The sequence below is a fragment of the Mastacembelus armatus genome, chromosome 14 (genome assembly GCF_900324485.2).
Source record: "Mastacembelus armatus chromosome 14, fMasArm1.2, whole genome shotgun sequence".
NCBI classification, from domain to species: Eukaryota; Metazoa; Chordata; class Actinopteri; order Synbranchiformes; family Mastacembelidae; genus Mastacembelus; species Mastacembelus armatus.
In genome coordinates, this window is record NC_046646.1 from 19,896,828 (window position 1) to 19,912,120 (window position 15,293).

At 38.7% G+C, this 15,293-nt stretch overlaps 1 protein-coding gene across 2 annotated transcripts in view; it reads left to right on the plus strand.

Moving 5' to 3' along the window:
• The window catches only part of nsg2 (neuronal vesicle trafficking associated 2), a 28,273-nt gene extending 13,226 nt beyond the window's left edge, over positions 1-15,047 (plus strand). For both annotated transcript variants that reach the window (XM_026328607.1, XM_026328608.1), the window contains exons 4-5: positions 11,074-11,184; positions 13,493-15,047. In XM_026328607.1, coding sequence (XP_026184392.1) covers positions 11,074-11,184; positions 13,493-13,690 — 309 coding nt within the window. In that variant the 3' untranslated portion in view covers positions 13,691-15,047. The remainder of the gene's footprint in view (positions 1-11,073; positions 11,185-13,492) is intronic.
• Positions 15,048-15,293: the final 246 nt, after the last annotated feature.

The following is a 15,293-nucleotide window of genomic DNA, read 5'->3' on the forward strand; positions in this document are numbered from 1 at the left end:
TCCAGATTATGTGAAAAAAATATCAAGTCATTGATGACTACAGTTTATTCTAATCAAAGTACTCTTGTGAAAATAATGGCTTGAATATGATTGCGGTAATAGAAAGTGGAGGGGAAAATTGGAAGAACACATGAATAGGCTGCTGAACTAGTCTCCCTCCAAGGAACTAAAGAAACAAACAGTAAACTAGAGCTATTTTTAACACCTCATTTTCAATCAGATGATTCTCTTAACATGCCGATCAATCACAGGTATTATGTATACTTCTGTATGTTTACTCTTTTAGTTTTGCATGTTAATATGTTATTTGCTAATTAGTGCTAAAAATAAACTAATATCTGCTGAATAAGACAAACTAACCTGATGACAGTGTGAGAAAATGGATCAGGGATGGCCAAACATAAAGTGATCATCTCCAATGTGATCCTGAGGGAGAAATGGGGATTTTCATGGCAGTTCACATGATGGTTGTTGAAACATGCAAAACCACAAATATCAACTTCAAATTGTTAGTGGAAAAGTTGTAAGATCAATATATTATAACACAAACACAAAATATATACAAGATACTTCTCGCAAGTATACTAACATATAACGTGTGTGATACACCTAATGAGAGGCAATGGGAAGTATGCACACCACTGTACTGCAGATCCTGCAGCAACATACTCATACATGCAAGAGGTGTATTAGATGAGTACATGGACAGACAACCTAAGTCATACATGTCTAAGATGTAGTAATAGTCTAGCTTTTTACACATTGGAACTCGTTTTAACAAGTCCTGAACTCAGCTGAATGTGTTGCATTGTTATTATCTGCACCTCAGTTGTTGCCTTGCTCAAAAGCAGCCTGAAAATAATTATAACAGAGGTGAGAGTTCAGAGATTCAGCCTGGGAGCATTTTCCCTTGCACTGATCTCTCATCAATGTTTCCCGTCTTCATCTTTTCTCACACCACTGCTCTCTCTCCTTCACCTTCTCGCCCTTTCATCATCTTCTCATCCTGCACACTTGTTTGCCATTTTGCCTCCTCTCACCCTCCCCTCGTCTTTTCTCTCCCTCTCCATCGTATCATCACAAGCCAATAATCAGCCGCCGCATGCTCACACTCTCTTATCAAACTCAGAGCACAGCATGATAGCCACATTTTCTAAGACAAACACACTCACTGTTCCTGTTATATCCATCCAGCTCCAATTGGCAGATATTGATAGACTTCATTGTTCCACATTAGCCTCTGATAAAATGAAGTAGCCAGATGTGGTTCTATGATACTAGAGCCTTGATGTGCACGTACACCTAAAGTACACACACAGGAAGTTGCTGACTGTCATTATTAAACTATAAATTGCTTCAGGTCAGTTAAGAATTCAACTGGATATGGTAGTTGTATTGGATTTATGTATGCATGAAGAACAGTTATCAGTGTAAAACAGACAGGAAGAGGATGGTGTTAACAAGCCAAAAATTGAACACTTTGCAAATCAAATACATAGCATACAGCTGGATGGTGAAATACATGCTCCGCTGAACCGTAAACATGGTCCTGGTTAAATCAGTCTGTCATCCCAAAGGCTTTGAAACTGACAACTTTGAGAGGATGGTCCCCCTGTGCCAGTGGCCATATTGGATGCAGACAACTGAGTGTTGAGGACTGCGTAGAGACAGCAGACAGACAGATAACAGTCAGAGACAGGCATCTCTGCTGTGTGAGTGATGCTCACATCATGATTTATAAGTCTAGATGGCTTCTGTTCTGCTCTACTTCTTGTTTCAGATCCCACATCAAGTGACATCTCAAAGGACAGTAGACTTCAATCATTGTGAATACATATACATAAATCATCCCTACACGAATAAAATACTAACTGCACGTCCCTTTTTATCTCAAAGGTCAAAGCAAAGAGAAAATCCAATAACATTGCCCATCTTTTCCTATTTTTTTTATGAGGAAGCAGAAGTGGCTGCATCCAAACTCTATTGTTGGACTTAATAACTCAGTTATCAGGAGTCACCAAGACAAAAAGATTTGTCAGCGAGTCCATGCAGCAATGAATCTCACATTCTCATATACAGCCTGACTTGTTTTAAATGTATCAGCCGGTTTTCATGTCCAGTGTTCATGATGTTTTGCAAACCTCTGTGTTTTCTGCATCACAGCCACTACTAATCCAGCTCTATTTCACTATTATTAAATTAAGTCTCTTCAGGTCGTAATAACTGTTTGGTTGGAAAGTGTGTGTGAAATAATTATCTGTGTCTCTAGTTGTGATAGCTAGCAGGATATCTCTAAAACCTTTCCCCATATTTCAGTGAAATTTGTTTCAAAATTAGGCCATTGCCTGAGGAAGAAAGTAATTAGTGTCTGGTGCTGAGGCAGCAGTTTTAAAAGGATTTCTTAACATTGCAAGATTGAGCTTTTTTAAAAAATAATTCTTTCTATTATCTCATATACTCCTGCGGCTGACTGCGGTGAAAAAATACACTGCATTGTTGATACAGATTTATTAGTGTGGCTTGTTGCAGGAAGCACAGACACATGTTGTCATGTCAGTAAGAGGCATTAGTGATGAATTCTCAGCAGAAACACTGAATCTTATTGAAAAGTCAGATCCTGGAAGCCTAAGATCAAAACTAGGTGGGAATGTTTCCATGATGACAGATGATAAAGTAAGAAAATGTGTGGTTATTGTGTTGCTGTTGCTCTGACAAGCTGCCACAGGAGCAAAATGAAGACAGACAGCATGACCCTCCACCTCTCACTTCTGTTTCCTCTGCACATCTGTGCTTGTGATTGATCCAGCTCTCTCCACCAAATATCCCGAACCATATGAATGTTACTTTTTACTGTTATTTAGGTTGACTGACACATTTGACTCTTCTTACTATCAGCTGGCTGTGAAATGTCTTTTAAAAATGGTCTAGTGCCCTTGCAGCTATGATCCTAGCAGCTTAGAGTTCCTTCCCCATCATTCACCCCTAAAGACAAATCCTCACACTCCCCCCTCACAACTGAATCATATCCCTCTCCAAAATCTCCCCTCTCTCTAAGTACAAACACATTTACTGGTCATATTTCGTCCGTGAAGACTTTCCTGTCACATGATCATTCACTTAAGCTGTTTTAAAACAAGTACTGGGGAAAAAACTGTATATCCTTTATTCTGAATTAGTGGGACAAAAGAATTCTGTACTTTCTATTTTTTAGTTTAGAACAATTTGTAGAGATTGGTTTTCACTTTGAAGCTGAAGGTTTTTATGTGGTGATTGGTGTTAAAAGGCATTTATTAAATTTATGTTAATTTTGTGTTGCAAAGTAAGCAGACCTCCAACTGGGTAAATACTCTTATTAGCACTGTAAGGGTGATAAAGTAACCCATTACACTCGCCCAAAAACACACACACACACACACACACACACCCACACACACCCACACACACACACACACACACACACACACACACACACACACACACACACAAAGCTGTCTATGTGGTGAACATATGCAGGAACATAAAAAAACACCCAAGAGACAGAGAGCTGGGGAGACATTAGAGTAATGAACCTTGTCTTGTGATGTAAACAACTGTTTAGAGGTGTGTGAAGTGTGAGTGTTTGCGTGTGCGTATGTGTGTGTTAGGAGACAGACCCCATTATTAATAATCTCTCCTCTCTTGAAACATCTTCATCTTCCAGATAAGAGCTGATTAGCAAATCTAATCCAGATGTTTAGTGTGTCCTCAGAGACTTATTACTGATTCATAATTAGCAACTGTGTGTTTGTGTGAGGTTGTGTGTTCATATTACTGATGATGCATTTAGATTTGCTGTTATTATTGGGTTGTGTTGTTTATTTTCTCAGGCACATGTTTTATAGCTGTGAGGTTACATTAGGAACATTTGAGTTCCTATTCCAGAGGGATATGGAATAAAGGTTATGCAGCACTGCAGACAGTCATTTTATTCACTACACTCTTGTTTATGCATTTTGTATTTTTGTCTCTTTTAACCTTTCTGTCACTGTTTCTTGTTTCTGCCATTTTAAGCCCACCTGCTGCACACAGCCCAGGAGCACATTCTCCTCTTAGCAGTGTCTCTAACCAACATGACAGTTTGCTCCAACTAAACCTTTGAAGTTTTGTCTCCATAGAGACCTTGTTTAATTGGGATACATTAGCATAATTAGCATATCTCTCTTGCTGAACATGCACTGTCTCACTCAGTACTGAGCCTGTGGATTCTGTCTGCATGTAAGAAGAAGGGATTTGATGGTTCTTTAAGGAGACACATCTTACAACAAGACACAAAAACTGACAATGTCCTATCTATACGCACACGCCCAGTCATATCTGTATTATTTCAATGCAGTCAGATCCTCTTAGTTTACATGTAGACCCATACACCCCTAAACCACTATTCCTAAGAAAAACATTATGCATGATATAAGGGATGATTATGATGCTAACTTTCACAGGTTTTAAAAATACAAATATCTGCACCAATCTTCTAAAAAATAGGCCAAGTCATCATGGACCGCAGCTTTTAATATGCAGGATTTAAATTGCTCATCTTCAAAATCTTTTAAAATAACATGTGATGTGATTTAATGTGATCCTGTGATTGTCTGATTTTAATTATCTTAAAACTTGAAATGAGTTGACTGTAATCTGCAATAATCAGTGGTTACATGTTTGATGCTTGTATTTTCCACAGGTATTTAGGATTTCAAAAGTCCTCTGGTTTGTTTCTAGCTGGTATAGCTCCGTTTTAGCTTGAACACACATTATTCAGGTTGCAGAGCCCTCACTTTGTTCCTGCAAGTAAGTACACTGGCCAGTTTGGTCTGGCTAAAAAAAAAAATTAAGCAGCTCTAACTGTGCTTTTTTTTTTTAGAAGAGGGTGCAAAGGACATTCAAGTACATGTTTATAACATGTCTACCTCTCGGTGTGCACAGTCAGAGAAAAAGACAGATATTATATTTGTTCATACCAGACATAATACAAATTTTAATGCAAAGTGTTTTTGCCTGTACAATTCTGGTTCCTATGTGGCAAAAAAACTTTAACTTAACCAAATCTTTCTTATTTCTTTGAATTTAGTGATAACAGACTGCCATCATCTGCTACCCTGCTGTAGCTTTTCTGAATGAGTTGTTTTCTTTACCGCAGTCGAGTGACCTTTATTTGAAATGGTGGACCTATAATACAGTTCACTCACATACACAGAAAAGCAGCATGGGCACTGCATAAGTATCCACTAAGCCCATGTTCTATTCATTGTTTTTGGAGGAGACCGAACAATGTACGTAGCTTGTTGACCTTACTAAACAGAACTTCCTGCAAAGCTCTGAGGGCGACAGACCTTGGCCATCCTGAGATCAGAGCAGCATCTTGTGTTTTCTCAGGTTGACATTTTAACGGTTTATGTTTTCATCTGAGACACGATGCATCTAGACAGTGGAGTGTTTGTACTTTGTTGCCACACTACACTAAGTGCACTTGTCTTAACCGGATAGCTAGTACTCGAGAGCCCAAATCCCGAGACACAGTCTCCTTGACATCCATCTACCTCATCTGAGATAGTCTGCTGTGAGCTAGCCAGATCCCTAAACAATCTCTGCTTTGAGAGTTGACTTTGTTTAACTGACTAAAAACAAAGAACTCTGCATTAAGCTCCTCTGGGAGGAAAGACAGTGCTCACAAGTACCAGTCTGTAATGCAAAAATCATGCTGGGAAAAAAAAAAAAAAAAAAAAACAGTAAAAAAGTGTGCGGCTCTGCTGTGCTGCCCCCTGCTAGAAATATCAGTTTTTTTTCTTGTACTATGTAATATTGCTAGTATTTGCAATACAATATTTTAAAAGTCAAAAACTGTAACCAAGTATGTTTACTCAAGTACTATACATATATATCATTTTCAGGTACTGTGCTTTATATTTTAAGTGGCTTCCAACCACTTGCCTTGCCAACAGGTATCCTCTGTTAAGTGCTTTAATGGGATAAGAGAATATTAGAAGTCATTCAGCTTATTCAGCTGATCATACAGGTTGTAAACAGGGCAACATTTAGACCATATCTATCTTTATCTACACCACATTATTTGTGGCTGCATGTGGAAAGATGCACACAAACAAAGTAAGGCAAATCTGAATCAGGTATCTGGTCTGTAGACTTTAGCAGATCCCAGATAAAGTATTTTCATCATTTGTTTTTTTAAACAAACCCTCACTTTGACTAAACTGATGATCTGATGTGTGTGTCTCTTCTGACTACACTAATGCTGCCACTGTTTTCTGAGGTCTCACCAAATAACATTTATATTAGGGAGATAATTGGCAAAACATAGTAAATAAGCCAAATTGTAATAACTTCAAATGAACTTTAAAGGGACACTTATCTGTCCCTTAGTTTTTGAGGTTAAATCTGGTGGACGTATACTGGCCTTTGGATCTGACCTTTAAATTTAGTTATTTTTAAAGGAGGCCTTCTCTCCATAGCTTACCCTCTCAAGAAGTTCATTAATTTGATTAACCAACAAACTTCCCTAAAGGCAGCAGATTATTATAGCCAAGATAAAACGTATTTAACATCAGAACTTTTCTTATTTGATAATATAATAGCACGTGCATGAGGATTGTTACATCATGTGCAGCATAAGGCTTCACTCTAGAGTACACAAAGATCTTAAGATAATCTATGAAATCTCGAGAATTGAGTTTCCTTTGTGCTTCTGTTCGAAGGTGTGAGAGGGGTAGGATGAATGAAAAATACATGTTTATGCTTCCTTTATTGGTATATTGATTGATGGTGTAACTGATATCACATTGTGTTTGCTGCCCACCTGCCTGCTCCTCTGTCTGTCTCTGCCTCCTGCTACAAAGAGAGGGAGTGAGATTCTCCATCTGCCCCTGGATCTCTACTGTGTTCTCTGTTTGCCTTTCACTTGCTGCTTTATTGTCTCTGTCATCGCCTCCTTTATTTCTCACTTTGCTCCCTCTGTCACTCTGTTATCTGTTTCTATCAGCGTCATTTTTTTCTTGTGCCGCTCTCCTGTCACACAACCGCCTCCCTCTTCTCTCTCTCTCTCCTTTAAAACACACACTTGCATATTCTCCTCTTTTCCTCAAGTGACTGTGAGGAGGTGTCTGCTCCTCCATATGGCCTGTCAAGTTCCAGCAGTGAGTGTGTGGGTGGTGTGTTGCAGTCTAACATAGCATGGTGTAAAAAAAAAAAAAAGAGGAGGGAAAATAGGCTGTCAGACAGCATATGCATTTAGGGAACTGCCCCTGACTTATGATGCACCCTGCACCCTTAAATAACTAAAGCGAAATGCATTTTGTGGAAAACATTGGACTAATAAATCAATTATTTACTATGATCCAAGAAGAGTCAGTGTTAGAGAAAAGTAGCAGGTGTTATGTGTGTTTTATATATATATATATATATAATGTAAGAAAAGAGAAAAGGGAAAGCTGAGGAACAGAGAAAACAATCCTGCTGGATCTTATTTAATCTGTCTTTATCCATAATACATAACAGTCTACAGCAGCTGCGTATTTCACCGCAAGAGCAAAACAGAGCAGAAATCGTCTGTAGTTCAATCTGTAGTATGTAAGAATGTAAGTTTAGGGTATTTTGAGTTTTTAATAAGTTGGAGGCATTTAAGTATTTCTTACTTCTCCTGGTCCTAAGTCTGAACTCCTGTACATGAGGCTTAAAATGTTGGCCAAGAAACTGAGTGGGGTCAATCTTCGCATGAAAACATTTATTTCCCAAAATGAGAATTCCTTTAGATTGTCTTTCAGGCACCACCTTAACTTGCTTCTGTCACATCTTTATGTGATAATTACTGACAAGTTTATGTGTGGTTTTCTAATTACATTATTGTTAAATTCCTACAAATGGAGTATATTTCTGGACATACAGTAGCAAGAAATCATCAAATGTGATACTGGAGAAGAACACTGAACCTGTTAGGTTTCATTTTACAACATTGCGTGACTCCAAAAAGAAGGAGGAAGGAATGCAATGCTGATAAAATGCATTTTTGTTTAAAAGCTTTGCTTAGTTCAGCCTCAAATGCAATCAGGCTGTTTTTTTAACCATGTGAATAGAAACACAGGGCTTCTATATTGGCATTGTCGGCAGATTGAGTGGATTAAAGCTCAGTGGGAATAGTCACCTGCCACGCATTCAATCCAATCTTTAATTATGGAGCCAATCGTTGTTGAGGACAGGTTGTTCTTTATCCAAATGATAGCAGCGTGCTGTGTGTATACCTTCATGCAAGAAGAACAAACATCTGTCTGTTATCTGTGTCACACAGCAAACAGGGTGATGGCTCTGTTGCTGGTGATAGTGGTGTAGGATGGCACATAACGGAGCGCTAATGACAACCACAAAACAACCACCCTGACTGTATTTGAGGGACGACAGGACAATGGTGGAGTGGATGGGAGAAGCCTCCATGCCAGGAGATAATCAGAGCCTTGCATTTACCAGCAAAGCTTTATTCTACTCTCTTGTGTTTTGTTCGGTTCTATATGTTTATGCTTAACATGACCACACTTTTGGCACAGATTCAGCTGGTAAGAGATAAATACATAGAGTATTATCACAGTGCAATCTTATGTAAGGCCAGCAGACAGTGGCAGATAAAACTATGAATCCACTTCATGCATGGAGGAGTCTTCATCCATGAGCTGTAGCGCTGCCCTAACGACCTCCTAAGGTTTACTGCAGAGTTCAGATTATGAATAATAGAGAAAGGTCAGAATTGATTTATACACCACAGGGCCGCAGCTGCATCAGCAGGGATTCAGAGTGATCGTTTATATTACAAAGGGTGGGAGAGGCTATGTGCTTGCTTGAGCTGTTGCTCGAACTGCTGCCGCTGTGTTGAAGCTACAGTTAGTGTCATTGAATGTTAACACAGGCTATACTCTCCATGCCAGGGTTAATCCAACTCTTTTATGTATGACCATGGACTAATTTTAAGCATTATTAAAGACGGGCTAGATCATATGTTCTGTCGGAAACTGTTTCATTCATTAAATAATCTGCTGAAAGACAACTCAAATGCATATATGGAGACATTTTAAGTTTCCTCCACTTAAGGTGTGTGGAAGAGCAAATCTACTCAGTCATCAGAAGCTTGTTTCATGTTTTAAAGTATCTGAGCAAAGTTGGGCCTACAACATGCATAAAACACTCAATGTTCAGTTCATTCAATGATATGAGGAGCTTTACAGTAATCCCTCTTCTTAATAAGCCATTTCATGTACATCACTATTTAAAAAGGGGTCAGAGTGGGTCTTAATCAGTCATCCCACTCCTGTTGTTGCTATGCAAAACTGGTCGCTGTGACTATAAATGTGCCCATTTAATGTAATTTACCAAAAGTGTCAGCAGCAACCAAGGCTGAGAGTCGTGGCCCCTAGTTGACACCAAGTAAATAGTCATTTAGCTTGCGTGTCCCTGTCCACCCCTATAACACTGATGGTGACTAATGATCACACCCATGTGTAATTGCTCTGACATCTCCCTGTGACAGATCATGTAGAGAGCAGTAAATCAGGAATGGCTTTAACACAGACCTTGGACTAGAAATGGAAACAGGAAGTTAAAGATATTCATCCATAACACGAGTCTCTATTTTCACTCACTCACTCGGTAAATCTGACTATTTGATGGCAATTTTTTATTTTTGAGCATGTGTGGAAATAGACACGCTGACACATGCAGGCATATACTTTATTGTGCACCGCATATGCTGTACCTAAAGTGGAATGTTGTACTTTTCAGAAAATACTATATTTTAAGTTGTCAAAGCTGTCATTTGCACTTCATTTGCGTAATTAAAATAACATGCTCAGTCAGAAACGTCCAATCAGGGTGTAAAGTGTAGGAAGAAATAAATCCTTTCATATGTTAATCTGTTTTACTACAACATTGTCTAGCCTGCCAGGGAAAGACATATTTTGCAGAAATACTACTAAGAGGCATCAGTGTGCAGAAGTAAATGTATTATTTTCATCATTTTAGATTAGCCATCTTTGCCTGACATTAAGCAATTTTCATACTGAATCTGTATTTTGATTCTTTACAAATGCTTGTCCAAGCAAATACTGCTAACATTTGATTGTTTCTTGTTGGAAAAAAAATAAACAACCAGAACATTTCTGTTAGCTCCAGATTTTTAAATATTTGTTTACACCAGCTACTGAACGGGCTAATTTGCACAGAGCTGCTTGTATTGTCAGAAAATGTAATTCATAAATCTGTTTGCCAGCTCCATAGGATATGAAGATGGGAGATGCATTTTTTTGGCTTCTGCTTCTGACAGTAAACACCTGGAAACATTCAGAAAGTTGATCCAGGGCTAATTTATTTCTTTTGTTGATACAACTAGTCAGCACAGGTTTGGTGAGAGAAACAGAAAGAAAGCAGATTTTTCTCAGAAAAGTCAGCTGTAAAATAGATGCTCAGTACGCAGCTTTGTACATCATGAAGTCCTGTACATTAAGCATTATATGAGTCAAGACTTTGTTAGCTTTAGGAAATTATGCATAATTAGAAGTTCATACTTATAAGTCACAGAAAAGCACAAGATGGCTGAATTCCACTTAGCTGCTGCTACGGCTTACTGTAAATTTAGATTTGAATAGAACAGAGTCACCACTAATGTTAAAGTAACACCTGTGTTTTCTTTGCTATGACAAGTCAAAAAGTATACACAGTATTTGTGCCACAAAAATGATCACAGAGACAGATAGAAACGTAGAACATGGATAAACAGGTACGTTGCTGCTGTGATTTCTTATATTTATCCAAACCAAGCAGTGCAGGGTCTGTGGAAACAAGGTAGTTTTTAATCCTGACACACCTGAGCCATTCAGCACATAACAGGGACACCTTGCCGTAAGAAACAACTGACCTCCGTCAGAAGCATCTTCCCACTTATTACACCAACATAACACATAAATGCACACACTAGTGCACACACTCCACCTTTCCTGCTGTCTGAACCTCTGTCTCACATACACTGACCAGTGTTTGTCCTTCCTCCAGGTGACGATTCTGATCATCCTGGCCCTGGCCTTCCTCGCCTGCATCGTGTTCCTGGTGGTTTATAAAGCCTTCACCTATGACCATGCCTGCCCAGATGGATTCATTTATAAGGTAACACCCATTAGTCAGCCCATATTCAGTTGTATAGTCTTAAAGGACACCTATCCGCAGATCTGTCATAGCTGTCATAGAATAGTAGGTCTGCAGCTTATGACTGGTTCTTTTGTGACATATATTTTTGATTTGGTTAATTTCCACTGTATTTCAAGTTTCCTGGAATTGCCTGTCTGTATAAACCAGTGTTTGAATTGTCCATTCTGAGCAACTTACAGTCATGGCAGCACGGCATGGCTGCCCCTTTAAAAAGGGCATATGCAGATATAAAAGGCTCATTTTAGGATTAAGAAAATGCAGTGGTTGGTATTCTCTGGTGATTGCACACTAATGAAAACATATTTATGAATACCATATTCCAATTCTGCTAATGGACCACCTTAAATATTACACATTGAACCTTAAAAGTAATTTAGTTTGTTTCTGCTATTTAGGAGCCAAAGTCAACACCATACACACAAGTATATTCTCCTCGAACTCTAGGCATGAAAATGAATTTGCATGTTTTCCACAATATAAAACTCTTCCATTGGTGACAGGAATAACTAGAAATCACACACATATTCACACAAGGTTCAACATGGCAAAGAATAAATTGCATGTAGTTAAACACCAGATCAACAGTTAACACTTAAAAGATTTTCAACTTGCTTTACAGTAATCAAAACCAGAAAAGCAAGATTTCCTTGTGATGCTCAATTCAGTTTTTGCTTGGGAGAGGCTTTATCATTTATGCATTACTGGTAAATATTTGCCCTGCTGAAATGTTCTTGCACATGGCACTGAATCCTCTGTGCCCTTCACTATCTCTACTTTTGCTCCTATCAAAATAAAGAATCAAAGGTGAGTGCACTGCCTTTACCAATTTCTGAGGTCATGATACAGAAGGCATTGATGAGGCTTATTACACAGGCAATCATCAATCAGTGAAATCAGTGATTTTGTTATGATGTGTGTAATCAAGTGTAATTTTATGCTTTTGCTCCTTGACACAGAAGCCAAAGAATGAAACTCCACTGTGACCAATATTATAAGCTATTAGCTATTAGAGGAAAATGAGATAAATTAGACTTGGTACCTATGTTACAATAATCGCCACATTATGATCATAAACTCCAAAGCCATATGGCTGAACTCATAAAAGAAAATCTCTCATAGAGCCATCCTTATCCAACAAACTGCTGTCCAGATATTACTGAATGTTGAACCTCAGGTTTCGTAGTATGTGGATGCAGAAAGTGTCTGCTCTCCTCTTCAGTACTGGTACATTTCCACTGCCCTCCCCCTAAGTGAAATAAGTTTCACAGTGCCTTGCAAGAGGTCACCTTGAAAGTCTGTCTCTGGACAAATCTGGTCTTTTAGGTGGGATAAATCTACTTTCAGACCCAGAACCTCTGGCTCTGAAGAGATATTATTAGCAGTGTCACAAGCAGTAGTGTTGGGGAAAAAGAAACATGCATGTCTGCAGTATGGCACATATGCTACACGCCTGTATACAACATTGTAAATCTATAAACATTATAATGCAGGACAAACTGAAGGTAACTCTATTATAGTCAGTCCCCTGCCCCTCCATACAGCAGGTTCCTACACAGAGCTGTTCTACCAGCCTCTGGCTTATGAATGGCTTCATCTTCCTCTTCTCCCACTAATAAAAACTGGACCTAAAAAAAAGATCGAGATTGTAGGTTTGAGGCTGTTTTATGGGGACGAAGTGACTATGACCTTGACAATAAACATGATGTTCTTCTTATCAAAGCTATTCAAAAGCTCATTCAGCTGATAAGTGTAACATTTTAACAGTAGTTCAATGAACCATGTCATGGATATCTCCGCTATAGAGAAAATCAGTGCAGTTTTCTATTTTCCCTGTTAATGGGAACAGGAAGATAAAAACAGAAAGATTTTTTTAAAAAACATGGTTGATGTTCAAATGCTGAAGTGGATATTTACATATAAAACATTTAAATCAGCCAGTTACTTTGAAAAAGAATGGACAATGTGAAAAATAGATGTTCTGGGGCATTTGGAAGGACTGATTCTGTGTCGCACAACCACTGGATGTAGCTTCACAATAAAACATAACCACTGGTGGTAACGACCTATGTGGTTCTTTTCATCTGATTCAATGTAGAAACAAGATTTAGAGTTCAATTTAGACTTAGAGTTTAATACATGGAAATAATTACAATTTCACTGCATTTCATTTATATTTCCCCAAACTGCACAATAAAATTGTAACAATAAATGAATTTCTGTTCTGCAGTAAATGCTCTGACCTCACTGCATGGTTCCTCCTTCACAGCACAAGCGGTGTATCCCAGCCTCTCTGGAGGCCTACTACGCTGCCCAGGATGCCAACTCAAGGGGCCGTTTCTACACAGTGATCAGCCACTACAGCATGGCCAAGCAGACCACCTCACACTCTGTCTCCCCTTGGCTGCCTGGAGGGGTGGGGGGGCAGCAGCATGATGCCAAACCCCCAAGCGGTGAGGGCCACTGAGTTATCAGAATGGTTACAGGATGTTGTAAACATAGAGGCACATGCAGACATGAAGAGATACATAAAAACACAGATGCAGATGGAGACTGAAACACACACATAGAAAAATATGTAGAAATTTAGAGAAAAGAGATGCACATTAACAGCAGCTGCATATATAATGCCAATATAGAGTGAAAACATGCATGCAGACATAAAAACACACAAGCACATGCTAGGCCATATTCTTTTTGTCTGCCAATTTATGTGCACCCTTTCTTAGAAAGGAGCATTTCTCATTGATCATTTTGCTCTCTTGGGATTATCATCATCTGCTGGTACATACTTGCATACACAGACAGACAGACACACACACGCATGCACACACACACACACACACACACACACACACACACACACAGTCTGCTCCCTCATTATCATGTTTACTTCCTTCCTCTAATTTATTATTTATCGACTGTCATGATATATTTATTTTTTACTGTACTGTACTGTATGGATGTTTTTTATGTGATTAACAAGCACCACTTTGTATAAAGGCATGAGTCAGTGCTGAATTTCACAGCTTCTTCTTTGTGAGATTCTGTGAGAAGTGTGTATAGTGTAGTTACACTGTATATTCATTCACGCCCCTTTTTCTTTCCTGTTTTTCTTGTCCAAATCGTGTAACCTCAGACTCATGTGTCAAATGCCACATACAAAGATGGCTTCCTATTCCATTTCAGATGCACTGGTATGGTCTTGTGTTGCTGTTTTACATTTTTAATACAAATCTGCAGCTCTGAGGAAGCTCTGATGTCAATGTCCACATTTTCAACACATCCTGAGTCGGCTGAATGAGTTTTATCGTCATGGTGGTTTGATAGCTGATATACAGTGACATTGTCAATGTGCTGTGCTATACATTTTGAATGCTAAAAATCCTCCAGTGAACCAAGCTGTATATAATGTGCGTTCAAGATATTTTTTGTGTGTATACATTGTAGTAGCTTTTTTCCCCTCCAATCCTATAATTTTTACATGCAAGTTACCTACATATTGCTTCTGCTATCAGTCTTGTAGTTCCATTAAAGGCAATGTTGCAGATAGGAAAGGAAATACCATGCATTTTACCATCACTAGCCAAAATTCTTATTTCCTGTGTTTTGTTGCTGGGCTTCAACTGCAGCAGAGATCTTTTCCTGTACTGTTATTTTTTTTTTTTTTATTTTGTAATGTTGGATCTGTTGTCAAGAGCGCTTTTATGAGATATTGTGATGTTGTTAGTTGATATGTAGCAATACCTGGTGTAATTTATCAGTGTGCATCTTTGTCCCTCTTCTCTTGGTTTGAATTCAAAATAAAACAAGCTGTGACCTGTGCTGTGTGTCTGTTCCACTTAATGCAGAACCTCTGTCAGAGCTCAGACAGCTCTAAATGCAGCCCTAAAGCAGTACAATGTGAATGACAGCGATGGCTTTTTAACACAGCATGTTAAATTAGTGAAATGATCACACTCCCACTCAAATTCATATTAACTACATCAGCTATTCTGCTGTCCACATGTGGAACTTTCTAGAGCTGCAGAGAGCAGAGGCTGTAACAGTGAGCATCTGTGACTGACAGC